The following is a 16,315-nucleotide window of genomic DNA, read 5'->3' as shown; positions in this document are numbered from 1 at the left end:
GCTTTAGAAGGAACCTTTAGAATTGGCCTAATCTGAATCCTCATCTAAATACATCTTCTCCTAGTAGAATATAAGCTCTTGCAGGGCAATGGAGTATTTTTCCACTTTGTCCTCATATCATTATTACCTAGTACAGTCAAAGTAGGTGCTTAATAAATGCTTATTGGATTGAATTGAACTGGTGAATACGTCATTTTTCTATTATTAACAAGTGATTGTTTAGCGTCTACTTGAACATATCCAATGATGGAGAACTAAGGACCTTACGAGGGAGCCCCTTCCATTTTTTGAATTAGAGCTATCTGATTATTAATTTTTGTTTGTCTTTGTCTTTGTTTAGGCTCGAGCAAGGAACTCCATAGTATGTTGATCTGCAATCAGCAACTTACTCACAGTTTAAAGTTTGAGAGATAGCAGCCTGAGGACACTGAAATGTTAAAAACAAAACAAAACAACAACAACAAAAAACTTGACCAGGGTCATATAAGCTCATGTTTCAGAAGCAGAACTTGAACCCAGGTGTGATAGGAATAATTTTCCCCACATTTCCCCACAATGTGGGTCAGATCCACCATTTCTCTTTTCTTTTTGCATTAGAAATCAGCTTCTCCTAAAAACAACCTGGCGCCTGATTAGTCACCATTCCTTGAAGCAGCTTCTTGATAGCTAGGTGGTGAAGTGACTAGAACACCAGGCCTGGATTCAGATAGACCTAAGTTCAAACATGGCATCGGACATTTGCTAGTTCTGTGACGCTGGCTAAGTAACAACTTCTGCATACATCAGTTTCCTCTTCCGCAAAATGATAATAACAGCACTTACCTCCCGGGATTGTTGTGAGGATCTAAGGAAATATTATTTTAAAGTACTTAGTGTAGCGCCTGTCACCTAGTAAGTATAATATACATGTTTATGATTGTGATTATAATGATTACCTAAGGACATAAAAAGACTAACCCGCCTGCAGTCAAGACCCATTTGGTCTGATAGATTTCAGAAGATCATGTGAGTCACCATTTCCTGCTGCAGTGACCAGTCAGTTTTCGTATGGATGAGGGGGGGATAGGGGAGGTATATCCAGAAAAGCTAAATGCATGGTATCCTTGCTGCCTTATGTCAAAGTAAACCTTCTTTTGGTAACTACTCAATGACTTTCTAGTGTCTTGCTTTGTTCTAACATTGAACCTGAACTAACAGAATATTGGTTGGGAGATCTACCTCCAATCCCATGTCTTCCTGAATGTAAGTCACTATGCTGTATCTTTCTCCATTTTGTTATATCTGTTTGAACACATGCCTATTTGATCTCCAAGTTCCCCAGCATCATTGGCCTAGTTTCCTCATTGTTCTGTTCTCTGCTCAATTAACGTAGGTTGAACTGAATAGAATCAATATTACCCTGGACCAGCCCCAATATTTATCTCTTTATGTCTTTTCTAGCTCCTCTCTCAACTCCCTTTTTGCCCAGCTGGGGGAGGGGGGGACAAAAAAACTTATCCAGTTCACATTGCCATGTGAAAAACCCTGGGTTTCTGCCCAGTACTACTATAGCCATGATGAGTAGCAGAACAGTGAGAAGGGTAGGGACAGTGGATTTTGAAATGCAACCTTCCTTCTATGGATTCAATTTTCCTGAATATGCCCAGAGATGTTTAGTGAGTTATATTTCCACTTTCTGAGTATAATTTCCAAACCTCCAACTTGCAAGCCCATTAATATGTGCTGCAGCTCGATGGGACAGATGGTCTCTTCCCAGTTTGTTTCACTGAGCATCTGTTCTCTAGCAAGCTCTTTCTTTCTGAAGGCAGCCCATAGGTAGTAACATATCCACGTTCTCTAAGACTACTTATCAACTTTGTAAAAGCTTGATGGAGACGTGATTACGAAGGGAGGTCCAAGCACTCATGAAACTCCTGGCAAATTGTACGCACAGGGAAGCAATCAGTAAATGTACCAAAAAAGGTGCAGAGAGGAGCCTTAAGCTTTGCAACTTATTTCACAGAAAAATTTAAGTCCAGAAATAATTTTAAACTCATGATAATTCCAGTTCAGTGTAATGATGAAGTAGGAGACCTAAGTTGGAGGACCCCTCTAAAACTGCTCTTTGTTTCTAGTAGAAAGGTAATAAATGGTAAACTGAAGAATGCTATTTGGGATAGGTATATCATAGTATTTATGGATCTCAATGATCCATATTTTTTATTGGATCAGTCGAACTTGAGGTTCCTTCTGGCTCCTGATCTCTTTAGCTGATAACATGCTTTTATTGACTTTGCCCAGAATATTGAACCAGGCACTGTGGGATGACTTTTAAAAAGGTGGTGATGGTGTGGCAGTGGAGGTGATGGGGTGGGGGGCAGGGGAAGGAACTGAACCCTGCCCTGGAGAAGTACTATCTAATGGGAGACTTGGGACAATAAATAATAGACATATAGAGGAACATGACAATCCAAGACATGCAAATCACTGTATATCCCTGCTAGGATAATCCACAACCCAAATCAACTCAACCCAACCTAATGCAATCCTATCAATATAACCCAACCCAATCCAATTTAAGGCTCTGTGCTAGGGATTAGAGTCCCAAAGACAAAAATAAAACCCTGCCTATAAAGAGATTATATTCTACTGGGAATAGAAGAAAACACAATATGGAAAGAGATAGTAAGTATGTGCAAAATAATCTGTGTAAAGAAGGAGAGGACAATAAGAACTTGAGGCATCAGGAAAAGCTTCTCATAGGAGTTTAACCACTAGCTGAGCTATGTCTGTGATCTGTCTCAGCACTGAAAAGGATCTTTTACATGACAGCATCATTGATTTTAAAGCCAGAAAAGAGTTTGTACAAACCTCTCATTTTATTGATGAAGATTCTGAAGTCTAGAAAGCTTTAGTGATTAATCTTAAGGTCATCTGAGCCAGAATTCAAACCAAGTCCTTAGACTCTAATTTCAGTTCCTTTATAGTATTCCTTTGTTGTTGTTTAGTCATTCAGTTGTGTTTGACTCTTCATGACCCCATGGACCATAGCACACTAATACCATGATGTTTTGTTGGCAAAGATACTGGAGCGGTTTGCCATTTTTTTTTTCTCCAGTGAATTAAGGCAGAGGTTAAATGACTTGCCCAGGGTCACACAGCTAGTAAGTGTTTGGTGCCAGATTTGAACTCAGGTTTTCTTGATTTCAGAACCAGTGCTTTATCCACTGAAGCACCTTGATGCTGCCATGCTATCCCTACAGGCACTGAATAAATGCTTTTTGAAGCTGTTGATATTTTCATATATCCTAAACAAATGCAGATGGAAAGCTTCATGGAGAAGGTGGGTTTTGAGCAGAGGTTTAAGAAAGGGAAATGATGAGTTCAGAGAGATATATAAGGAGCACATTTCAAGAAAAAAGAGGTTTATGTATAGAATTATGAGAGATTTGAGCTATGGAGTTAGAATTCTGAGCTCTTCTCCATACCTCCTCAGTGTTCTAGTATCGCTTAGAGAACATAGTTTTCTTGTAGATAAAAACACAATTAAAACTCATACATATCTCTGGATTTTTCATGAATGCAACAGTATTCTAGAAAATCCAAGTTAAACTGAGAAAATTAATTGTTTTCAATGAATCAAGCACTGTATTAGGTTCTGGGAATACAAATGTAAAAGTGAAGACAATCCTTGACCATGAAAAGCTTATATTATAATATAGATGAAATAAATATATAGGACATTTAAAAATTACACAAAGCCATTTATTCAATCAGTCAACAAGCATTTATTTAGCCTCTGTGCTATTCAACACAATGTGTTCCAGGAATTGTTCTATGTTCAGATTATTAGATTGTGTCATCTTGATGTCCTTTCAAATAAAACTAAATTCCCATTAATACATAGACCATTAAAAAGTTTTAAAAACATAGGAATAATAGTTTTTAAAGCAATCCAAATATTTCATTACATGGAATGGAAAGGAAGAATGTGATGTCTTACTTTCTGTGTTCACTTTGGCCTCCTTATTTTGGGAACGACTTTGTATGCATTAGACTTCTCTGTGAAGTGGTAATAAGCAGAGTCAATGTTTTTAATTTTAGCTATTTCTTCACAGTAAACAGGCTGTTTTAATAGGTAGAGATGGAGCACACAGACCCTCTTTGGCCATTGTGATTCTTTTAACCAGGAATACTGCAGAATATACACTGTGTCTACTGATTAGAATTTTATGTTTGTTGTTGTTGAGTTATTCAGTAGTGTCTGACACTTTGTGACCCTGTTTGGGATTTTCTTGGCAAAGATACTAGAGTGCTTTGCCATTTCCTTCTTCAGTCATTTTATAGATGAGGAAACTGAGGCAAACAAAGTTAAGTGACTTGCCCAGGGTCACATAGCTAGTAAATCTCTGAGGCTGGATTTGAATTTAGGAAGATAAGTCTGCCTGACTCCAGCCCTGGCACTCTATCCACTGTGCCACCTAGCTGCCCCTTGGATTAGACTTCACAGAGAAGTCTAATGCATGCAAAGTCGTTCCCAAAATAAGGAGGCCAAAGTGAACACAGAAAGTAAGACATCACATTCTTCCTTTCCATTCCATGTAATGAAATATTTGGATTGCTTTAAAAACTATTATTCCTATGTTTTTAAAACTTTTTAATGGTCTATGTATTAATGGGAACTTAATTTTATTTGAAAGGACATCAAGATGACACAATCTAATAATTTGAACATAGAACAATTCCTGGAACACATTGTGTTGAATAGCACAGAGGCTAAATAAATGCTTGTTGACTGATTAAATAAATGGCTTTGTATAATAAAAGAAATGAAACTGGTAGGGGCACCTAATTGTCCTGGGAGCTTCCTGGTCACCTAAAGGCACAAAAATTTCCATACACAAGTAGGCAGGGCCCCTGCAACTTGGTAGATTTCTGTAGACTATTCAAGTCACCATGCCTTAATCATATCCTGCCCTGATGACTGGAAAAGTTTCCATATGGAGATAAGGGTAATATAGAGAAAAGGAATGCTAAGCACCCCTGTATTTTTGCTGCATATCATTGCAGTGTTAGAACAAAGAAATCTTCTTTTGTTAATTATTCACTACCTTATATTGTCCTAGCATTGAATCTGAACTAATAGAATTCTGACAATAGTGTTGTCTTTGACAGGGGGAAAAATACATCACTGGTGAAGTATAAATTATACACTTTGGTAAGTGCTAGTATTCATAAACTCAGGAAAGCCCACCTTCATTTAGAAAGAGGAAGTGGAGTTGAGTTTTTAAGGAAATTCAAAAGAATGAGTCATTTTGAACAGTTACTTTATATCAGTTTAATTCAATTTATCTTCACCTGCGATGAGTACCAGGCTAGGAGTCAGGAGGACCTGAGTTTAAATCTGGCCTCAGACACTTACTAGCCATGACCCTGGGCAAAGTCACTTAAGCCTCAATTTCCTCATCTGTAAAATGAACTGGAGAAGGAAATGGCAAACCACTCCAATATCTTTGCTAAGAAAACTCCAAAAGGGGTCATAAAGGGTCAGACATGATTGTAAAACAACTGAAAAACAGAAACAAACCACCTGGGAGGGTTTAGATTGCATAATCATCAAATCAATCAATAAACATTTATTAAACACCTACTTCTTGCCAGACGTTGTGTTCTTTGTAATATTGCCTTATATCTGTGGAGCATGGCTACCTTTTTCAAAGTTCTTCCACATCTATTACTTAACTTTATTCTTATATCACTGATGACTCATTGTGATATGGAGGAAAGCTTGTTTCAATGGAAGAGTAGCTTTGGCAAGCTGAATAAATAGGCTTTAAGAACAGACTCTAGTGACAGCTCTGTTTATGGAGAGATACAACCTAGCTAAGCTTGGAGGAACTAATCTTAGGTGAGCTAAGGCTGAAGAATGTTTTGGCCATAGGCCCTCTGAAACTCCAGTGATTGTGTGGGTGGAGGAAGTGCCAGAGATGGTTACATCCCATATCCTTCAGGTACTTGCATATTCTCTTTGCATCCAGGAAAGCAGGTCTATATTTATCTTTAATTAGAAATTAGGGGGTAGGTAGGTGGTGCAGTGGATACAGCACTGCAGTCAGAAAGACTCCTCTTCCTTAGTTCAACTCTGGCCTCAGATGCTTACTAGCTGTGTGACTTTGAACAAGTCACTTAATTCTGTTTGTCTCAGTTCCCCATCTATAAAATGTGCTCAAGAAGTGCCAAACTACTCTAGTATCTCTGCCAAGACAACCCCAAATGGGGTCACAAAGGGTCAGAAACAACTGAAATGACACAACAAAGTAAACAAAAATTACAGATCAGGAATCTGAGGCACAGAGAGTTTAAATGACTTCTCCAAGAACACAGAGCAAATCAGAGGCTAAAATGGAGCTAGATTCTGGGTCTACTGGTTCTAATTGTAGTACTTTTCCTTCCTGCTCATATTAGGGAGACAATGGAGTATCCTTGATTTAGTCATAAGACCAAGATTCCAATCGCAACTCTCTAAAGACCTGTGTTGGGAAGACTCTTTTCCTTTTGGGGCCACAGGTTCCTTGGCTGTATAATGAAAGTGTGGTTTCTGAGGTCTTTTCTAGTTTTAAATCTATGATCATTCCATGTTAAACTTAAGGTTCCAAGTTTTTGGTCTCATATTACATGAAGATATTATTTTCCTTTTATCTTTCTTCTGTTCCTGATATTTTGAAATTTTTTAAAAAAAAATGAGTTCTTTCTCCTGTTTTATTTCTGGGTTTCTGGGAGGTTGGATGAGATTCTGTCTGCACCCTACCTGTGTGCTGTGATGCAGATCCACAGGAATTACTCATCCTCTACTTCTTCTAGCTATTTCATAATGTCACAGAATTATGATTGGAAATAGTGAGAGCCTTCCAGAGTTTTATCCTTGTAACAGTGTTATACTCCCCAGATATAATGTCAGAGATATATCTGTCTTCTGGGTTAGAGATTAAACCCAAATGGACTCCTGGTGATCTATTACCCCTTGATTAGGGTTAATTAAGTGGTTAGGTCCTTGAGTATTAGCACCTAGCATCTCTTATTCATTCCCATCCCCTAAAGCTATTTCATAACATCATAAATTTTTAGGATTAGAAGGCACCTTAGAAGACCTTCTAAGAAGCCCAACCTTCCTCCAAGTTCCGGAATCCAACTTTACAACTATGATAGATGGTCATCCAGCCTTGGATTATACAATTCCAGTGATAGGAACTCCATATATGCTCCCACCTTTCTCTAACTTCATGTATCCTTTCATGTGTGTGTAGATTCTGGCCAAGTCAGAGGATATGGCAGAAATACATCATGGGAGATCATGCTTGATGCCCTTTATGTGGAGTGGGCAATTAGCTCATCTGAGCTAATGATAATTATGAAAGCTTAACATTTAAATAATATTTAAACCTTTTGAAGCACTTTCTGTGTTAATCTCGTTTGACTCTCAAAACCAGCCTAAGTAGGTTACTATTATCCTCATTTTACAGAAAAAAGAAACTGAGACTAAGTGACTTGTCTAAACTCATGGCTATTAAACATCTGAAGCAGGATTTGAACTCAAGAATATACTAACTTCAAGTTAAGTGCTAAATCGACTGTACTAGATAATTGGCTTATACATAATTTGTTAGTGATTCTAATTTAGAATTAGACACATGGTCTCAATTTATTGGAGTTAGAATATGAAACTAATTGATAGATAAAAAAGTGGAAGGAAAGTTGAGAATACACATTCAGTTCAGGTCAGAAATATGAGGTACCAAGGGATTCTAAAGAAATGAAGCCAAACAGGGACCTCACTTATGTCTCATAATCACACACACACAAAAAAATTTAAAAGAAACTTAAAAGAATTGCCAGAACCTAGGATAACCAATTGTGTGCTAGAAATTTGGAAGGTTTAAATTAATGAATTATGTTGATACAATATTTTAAAAGTAAAACCAGATGAAAAAGGCAACATGTTAAAAAAATTAACTATAACCACTTTGGGTATATACCAAACATGAAAATATTCAGAAACATTCAGAAAACAACAAACATAATTAATGTTAAAAAGAAGAATACATTAAGCCATGTAATCATATAAATAGGCACAGAAATTTTTTTGATAGAATACAACTTTTTTATGCCAAATCCCTATAAAACACAAGCTTAAGAAAGCCATTTTAATATGATTTTAAAATTATTTATACGTACACATATGATAAATTCTTAACATCTGTACTGCATTTAAATATATATGTGCTTACATACGTATATAACAAACATACCTATATAACATACATGCATGCATGCACTAATATAATTTTCAATATTTATCTCACAAAGGATAAATCAAGGATGCCCACACTTTTATCTAGCATAGTTTTAGAAATAGTTATAATACCAATAAGATGAAGAAAATATTAAAGACAAAGAAGAGACCAAATGACCCCTGTTTGTGAATGGTATTACAGTTTTTATAGAACCCCCCAGAGAATCAAGAAAGAAAGCAATTAAGTACACAGCTTCAGTAAAGGACCAAAAAAAATAAAAGTCCATGAAAATTGTCTGAATTTCTCTGTAACAGTAACAAAGAGAAAACAATAGAAAGAGAAATATCACTGAAAATACTTACAATATGGATAAACTATCTGAGTCAGTGTAACAAGACATTATCAAGACTTGCATATAATTATAAAATATGCTTTAATGAAGTAAAGAATGACTTAAGGACCCATAAATGTAAATAAAAATGATCCTACTGAAATTAGTTCTTCACCATACTACTAAGGGGGTGCTTTTTAGACTTGGATAGAATAATGACAAAATTTGATTGGAAAAACAAAATGTTTTAATGCTCAAGGAAAAGTTAAAAAAAATAGGAAAGCAAGAGGAAAAACATTTCATATCTCAACAGTATATTTTAAAATAGTAGTTATTAAAACTATTTGGTACTAGTTAAAAATACCTGAGAAGTAAAACCTACAAGACAAGTTAGAAGGAAACATGTATCCCACTGGTTAAAAAAAGGGCTGTTTTACTTGGGTAATAGGTGAGCACAGCCCAGCATAGGCAGTGTCCAAGAAAGCCAATGGAAGGCTTTCAGCCACAGTACAGAGCAGCAACCAAGACTGCCATCCTGGCTCAGCACGCCAGCTATGAGGCCTCCAGCCCCAGCTTAGCAGGTTCAGAACACCCAAAGCAATAGGCACAACAAGGCCAGGCCACCCTAACTCCATGAGCAAGCCACTAGTCTGGAGGCCCCAGGGTAGAAAGCTAGTGAACAAGCTTCTGGCCTCCAGTGCAAGAAGCTTGGGACAGTGGCCCCTGTATTCCAGGAACAGAGATCAATTTTAAAAGTCACTAAATAGGCTAGAAAATGAGCAAAAAATAAACCAAAAAAAGAAAAAAAACATAGCCCTGACCATAGAGAGGTGCTATGGTCACAGAGAAGATAAAAACACAAACTCAGAAGAGGACAACAATGTCAAAATGCCTACATGTGAAGCCTCAAAGAGGAATATGAATTGCTCTCAAGCCCCAAAAATCCTCCCAGAAGACTCAAAAAGGATTTTGAAAATCAAAGAAGAGAAGTAGAAGAAAAAACTAGAAAAATAAATGAATGTTATACAAGATAATCATGAAAAAAAGAGTCAATAACTTAGAAAAGGAAGCACAAAAATTGACTGAAGAAAACAACTCTTAAAAGAATAGAATTGGTCAAATGGAAAAAAAAATCCACTGAGGGAAACAACTTCTTTGAAAGTAGAAGTGTACAAATGGAAAAGGAGGTACACAAGCTTAAGTGAAGAAAATGATCCCTTAAAAATTAGAGTTGGGCAAGTGAAAGCTAATGACTCTATGAGCTACCTAAGATGGTAAGCAATCAGATATAGCTTATACATGTGCAATTATGTAAAACATTTTTATATTAGTAATTTTATGCAAGAAGACTTGAATAAAAAATTAAAAAAGTTAAAAATAGCATGCTTCAGTCTGTATTCATATAATATCTGTTCTTTCTCTGGAGGCAAATAATATGCTTCATCATTAGTCCCTTGAGATTGTCTTAGATCATTGCATTGCTGAGAATAGCCAACTCATTAACAATTCTGCATCGAACAATATGCTGTTACTGTGTACAACAATATCTCTTGGTTCTGCTCATTTCACATGCATCAGTCCAGAGGGCAAAATAGAAATGGAACCCACCAATCACCACCTGAAAGAGATCCCAAAATGAAAATACCCAGGAACACCATAGCCAAATTTCAGAGCTCACAGATCAAGGAGAAAGTACTGAAAGCAGCCAAAAATGAATAATTCAAATATTGTGGAACTACAGTCAGAATTACACAGGATTGGCAGCTTCCACACTAAAGAACCAGAGGGCTTGGAATTTGATATATTGGAAAGCAAAGGAGTTAAGATTACAACCAAGAATCACCTACCCAGCAAAACTGAATATAATCTTTCAGGGGAAAAAATGGATATGTAACAAAATAGAGGACTTTCAAGCATTCCTAATTACAAGACCAGAGCTGGATAAAAAATTTGGTCTCCAAATACAGGACTCAAGGGAACATAAAAGCAAAAAAGTGACAAGAAAGAGAAAACATAAATTCAATAAGGTTAAACTGTTTATATTTCTATATGACATGATAATATTTGCAACTCTTAAGAACTTCATTACTACAAGATAAATAGAAGGAATATATGTAGACAAAGGATGTGGAAATAAGGTGACTTTAAAGGGATGATACCCCTCAAAACAAAATTAAGTGGTGAGAAAAAAAAATGGCACTGGTAGAAGAAAAAGGTGTGGGGTGGAGATTGAATGTGGATAAATTATCCCACATAGAAAAGGTATGAAAGAGTTACATAATGGTGGGGAAGATGAGGGTGTTGACGACAGGCAAAGCTTAAGCCTTACTCTAATCAAAATTGGCTCAAAGAGGGAATAACATACACACTCTGTTTGATGCATAAATCTATGTTATACTATAAGGAAATAAAAAAGGAATGGGGATAAGAAGAGAGAAGGTCACTGATAAAAGGGAAGGTAAATTGGGGAAAGTGATGATCAGAAGTAAAACACTTAGGAGAAGGGAATCAATGGAGGGTAAGGGGGGATAAACAAGGGGAAATAGCATATTCACACTTAGTAATAATAATCGTGAATGTGAATGGGATGAACTCACCCATAAAATGGAAATGAATAGCAGACTAGACTAAAAACCAAATTCATACAATATGCTGTTTAAAAGAAATACATTTGAAGCAGAGAGACATACACAGACTAAAAGTAAAAGCCTGGAGCAAAATCAATTATGCTGTAGCTGAAGGGGAAAAAAAAAAGCAGAGGTAGAAATCCTAATCTCAGACAAAGTAAAACCAAACCTAGATCTAATTAAAAGACAAAGAAGGAAACTACATCTTGTTAAAAGATACTACAGATAATGAAATAATATCAATACTAAACATATATTCACCAAATTGTATAGCATCCAAATTTGTAAAGTTTAAATAAGTTAAATAAGTTACAGGAGGAAATAGTCATTATAATGATACTAGTGGATGACCTCAATCTCCACCTCTCAGAACTAGACAAATCCAGCCACAAAACAAACAAGAAAGAAGTTGAGGAGGTGAACAGAATTTTATAAAAGTTAGGTATGAGAGAACTCTGGAGAAAATTAAAGGGGGATAGAAAGGAATATTATGAACAGGTAGTTTTCAAATGAAGAAATTAAAGCTAGCTATAGTCATATTAAAAAATGCTTTAAATCACTATCGATTAGAGAAATGCAAATTAAAAAAAAACCTCTGAGGTACTACCTCACACCTATTAGAAAAATAAAATACTATTTATAAAAAACAGGTATTTAACTCAAATACATAAGGTCACATTATTTTTTATTTAAATCAAGAAAATGGATGGAGGGCATTTTCATGACTGCCAATGGAGATAATTCTTGTCAAACAAAGAATAGATGAGATCATTATAGCTAAAAGAGATAATTTCAATTATATTAAGTTAAAAAGATTTTGATCAAACAGAATCAATGCAGCTATCAGAAGATGAAGAATGAAAAGTTTTGACTAGAAAAAAACAAACTTTGCATCAAGATTTTCTCAAAATGGTCTCATTTCTAAAACCTACAGAAAAATAACACAAATGTATAGTGTGGACAGCTAGGTAGTACAGTGGATAAAGCACTAGGCCTAGAGTCAGGCAGACCTGAGTTCAGATTTGGCTTTAGACACATGCTAGCTATGTGACATTGGGCAAGTCACTTAATGCTGTTTGCCTCAGTTTCCTCATCTGTAAAATGAGTTGGAGAAGAAAACAGCAAACCACTCCAGTATCTTTGCCAAGAAAACCACCAAATGGAGTCACAGAGAGTTGGAAATGACTGAAAAAAACTGTAACGCAAAAAAACTGTATGCCAATCAATGTTTTAAATGCCTGGCAACTATTCTTCTCCTAGGTCACTGTCTTGTTGTGGTAGAGGGGTTTGTGTAGCTCAAAGAAATTATTAACTTAGCTATGTAGGGTTACCTAAGATGGACAGGTCAGAGTGGAGAGTTCTGACAAAAGGTGGTCTGCTGGAGGAGGAAATGACAAACCACTTCACTATTTTTACCAAGAAAATCCCATGGACAGTATTAAAATGAAAAAAAAAAAGACACCAACCCTACAGGTTGGAAGGCATCCAACATAGTACTGGAGAAGAGTGAAGGACGACCATAAGTAGCCCCAGAAAAAATGAAGCAGCTGGTCCAAAGCCAAAAGGAAGATGGGCTGCTGATGCATCTGGTGACAAAAGGAAATTCTGATGCTGTAATGATCAATACAGCAGAGGAACTTGGAATGTAAGATCTATGAATTAAGGTAAGTTGGGTGTGGTCAGACAGGAGATGGAAAGATTAAACATTGACATCTTTGGTGTTAACTTCAATGGATGGGAATGGGCTAATTTGATTCAGGTAGTCATTATGTATACTACTGTGGGCAAGAATCCCTTTGAAGAAATGGAGTAGCCCTCGTAGTCAATAAAAAGGCAAGAAAAGCAGTACTGGGGCATAAACCCAAAAATAACAGAATGATAGGTGTGTGAACTGTATAACATCACAGAAATATAAATGTATGCTCCAACCACTGATGCTGAAGAGTCCAAAGTTGATCAGTTCTATGAAGACCCACAACATCTTCTAGAAACTAGAAATAACACACATATGTACAGACAATGTCAAATTCATCATAAGGGACTGGAATGCTAAAGTAGGAAATCAAAAGACAATGAGAATAATAGGCAAGTTTGGCCTTGTAGTATACAACAAGCAGGGCAAAGCCTAACAGAGCTTAACAAACTCTTTTTTTCCAACATCCAGAAAGGCAACTCTACACATGGGCATCACCAGATGGTCAATATCTAAATCAGATTGATTATATACTTTGCAGCCAAAGGTGGAAGAGCTTTATATAGTCGGTTAAAACAATACCTGGAACTGACTGTGTCTCAGAGCATTGAGCTTTTTATTGTAAAATTCAGACTTAAACTGAAGAAAGGAGGGAAACCATCAGACTATAAAGGTATGACTTAAATAACATCCCTTATGAATATGAAGTGGAAGTGATGAATAGATTTAAGGGATTAGGTCTGGTAGAAAGAGTGCCTGAAAGACTATGGACAAGAGTTTGCAATATTGTGCAAGAGGCAGAAATAAAAATAATCCCGAAGAAAAAGAAAAGCGAGAAAGCAAAATGGCTGTCTTATGAGGTTTTATAAATGGCTGAGGAAAGAAGGAAAGAAAAAAGTAAATATATGCCCAACTGAATTCAGAATTCCGGAGAAGCACAAGGAGACATAAGGTTTCCTTAAATGAGCAATGTAAAGAAATTGAAGAAAAAAATAGAATGGTGAAAGCAAGAGATCTCTTCAGGAAAATTAGAGACATTCAGAGAATGTTTCATCCAAAAATGGGCATGATAAAAGACAAAAATGGTAGGGACTTAACAGAAGTGGAAGGTATTAAGAAGATGTGGCAAGAACTAACAGAAGAGCTGTACAGGAAAGATCTTAACATCACTGATAACTATGATGATGTGGTAGTGGTCTAGAGCTATATATTCTGGAGAATGAATTCAAGTGGAACTTAGGAAGCATTGCTAACAATAAGGCTAGTGGAGGTGACAGAATCTCAACTGAACTGTTTAAAATATTAAAAGATGGTACTCTTAAGGTGCTGTACTCAACATGTAAACAAATTTGGAAAACTCAACGGTTGCCACTGGATTGAAAAAGATCAATTTATGTCCCAATCTGAAAGAAGGGCAATGACAAAGAATGTTCAAATTACAAACAATGGTGCTTATTTCACATTCCAGCAAGGTTATGCTTAAGATTCTCCAAGCTGGGCTTTAGCAATATGTGAACAAAGAATTATGAGAAGCACAGATGGGGTTTCGAAGAGGCAGAGGAACTAGAGATGAAATTGACAACATTTAGTGGATTATGGAAAAAGCAAGAGACTCTACTTCTGCTTCATTGACTACACTAAAGCCTTTGACTGAGGATTGCAATAAAATGTGTCAAGTCCTCAGAGTGATGGGAGTACCAGATCATCTTACTTGTCTCCTGAGGAACTTGCATGCGAGTCAAGAAGCAATAGTTAGAACTGAACATGGAACAACTGCTTAAAGATTGGGAAAGGAGTATGACAAGGCTGTATATTGTCACTTTATTTATTTAAATTAGATACAGAGCACATCATATGAAACCCCAGGCTGGATGAATCAAAAGCCAGAATTAAGGTTGACAGGAGAAATATTAGCAAACTCAGATATGCAGATGAAACCATTCTGATGACAGCAAGTGAGGAATAATTAAGCAGCTTATTGATTAGGGTGAAAGAGCAAAGTGTAAAAGCTGGCTTGAAGCTCATCAATAGAAAAAAAAATAAGACCTTGGCAAATGGTCCCATCACGTCCTGGCAAATAGAAAGAGAAGAAATGGAAGCAGTGTCCAATTTTATATTATTGGGCTGAAAGATCACGGCAGATGGTGACTCTAGCCATGAAATTAAAGGATGCTTGTTACTTGGAAGGAAAGCTATGGCAAATTTGGATAGCATACTAAAAAGCAGAGACATCACCTCACTGACAAAGGCCCATATAGTCATACAGTAAAAGAATAGTAAAAAGCCATATAATCAAAATGGTTTTTCCAGTAACAATATATGCCTGTGAGCGTTGGACTATAAGAAAAGCTGAAGCCTACAGAATTGATAGTTTCAAATTGTGGTGCTAGAGAAGACTTTCGAGAGTCCCTCGGACATCAAGGAGATCAAATCAGTCAATACTTAAAGAAATTAATTCAGGCTATTCTTTGGAAAGACAAATATTGAAGCTTTGGCTAAATGAGAAGATAGGATTCATTGGAAAACATCCTAATGTTGGTAAAGACTGAAGGCAAAAGGCCACAGGGATGGCAGAGCATAAGATGGATAGATAGTGTGATGGAATCAATGAATATGAGCTGGACAGACATTAGGAGACAGTGGAAGATTGAAGGGCCTGGAGTGCTATGTATGGTCCGTGTGGTCATGAAGTATCAGACATGACTGAATGACACAACAATAACAACAACATAAATGATGCCTTCTTTTGCCAAGGAATATATATGAAAGTACTGTATAAATTTTCAGAGGAAGGAATAAACATAGTTATCATATGAAAAAATGCTCAAATCAAGAATAATAAAAGAAACACATATCAAAACAACTCTGACATTTTACCTGATGTATATCACAATGGAAAAGATGATAATAGGTAGAAAATGTACAAAGGCTATGTGAAAGAGGCATATTAATACACCGTTGCTATGGCTGTGAAGTTGTCCATCTCTTCTTTCTAAGTGATACACTTGATAAACTCTTGGATACTAATTACCTAACTTTCCTTTCACTCAGCTCTCCCTCACTCTGTTCTCCTTCCACCCCTCCTCCCAAATGTACTGAAGATATCGTTAGACTAGCAGAGTGGGACTATCACTTCCTTTCATATGGACATTATGCTTCTATTAATTAAATTTAATTCAACCTGATCTTCTTTTACTAGGTACATTGGCTCAATATAAATTCTAATCAAATGAAAAATTATATACGTATGTATGTATGTGTATGTTTGTGTGTATGTGTACATATGTATTTATTTAACTTCTGGATTTATTCTCTTACAGCAGCTAGATGGAGCCATGAAAGAAGCATCCAACGTTGAGGCTGATTCATTCTCTTTACTTGACCTTAAGTTATT

General features: G+C 36.4%; 1 protein-coding gene across 7 annotated transcripts in view; it reads left to right on the top strand.

The window, feature by feature from the left end:
• The window catches only part of MLIP (muscular LMNA interacting protein), a 416,101-nt gene extending 414,995 nt beyond the window's left edge, over positions 1 to 1,106 (top strand). For 5 of the 7 annotated variants that reach the window (XM_078155317.1, XM_078155312.1, XM_078155315.1 and 2 more), the window contains one exon: positions 341 to 1,105. In XM_078155317.1, coding sequence (XP_078011443.1) covers positions 341 to 370 — 30 coding nt within the window. In that variant the 3' untranslated portion in view covers positions 371 to 1,105. Of the gene's footprint in view, positions 1 to 340 lie in introns of all 7 variants that reach the window. The other 2 variants (XM_078155316.1, XM_078155318.1) reach the window with 1 other exon arrangement.
• Positions 1,107 to 16,315: the final 15,209 nt, after the last annotated feature.

Source organism: Phascolarctos cinereus, unplaced genomic scaffold (genome assembly GCF_003287225.1).
Source record: "Phascolarctos cinereus isolate Bilbo 61053 unplaced genomic scaffold, phaCin_HiC Scaffold_5;HRSCAF=322, whole genome shotgun sequence".
Taxonomy (NCBI): Eukaryota; Metazoa; Chordata; class Mammalia; order Diprotodontia; family Phascolarctidae; genus Phascolarctos; species Phascolarctos cinereus.
The sequence above is the reverse complement of the archived record's forward strand: the minus strand, read 5'-3'. Positions and strand labels throughout refer to the sequence as shown.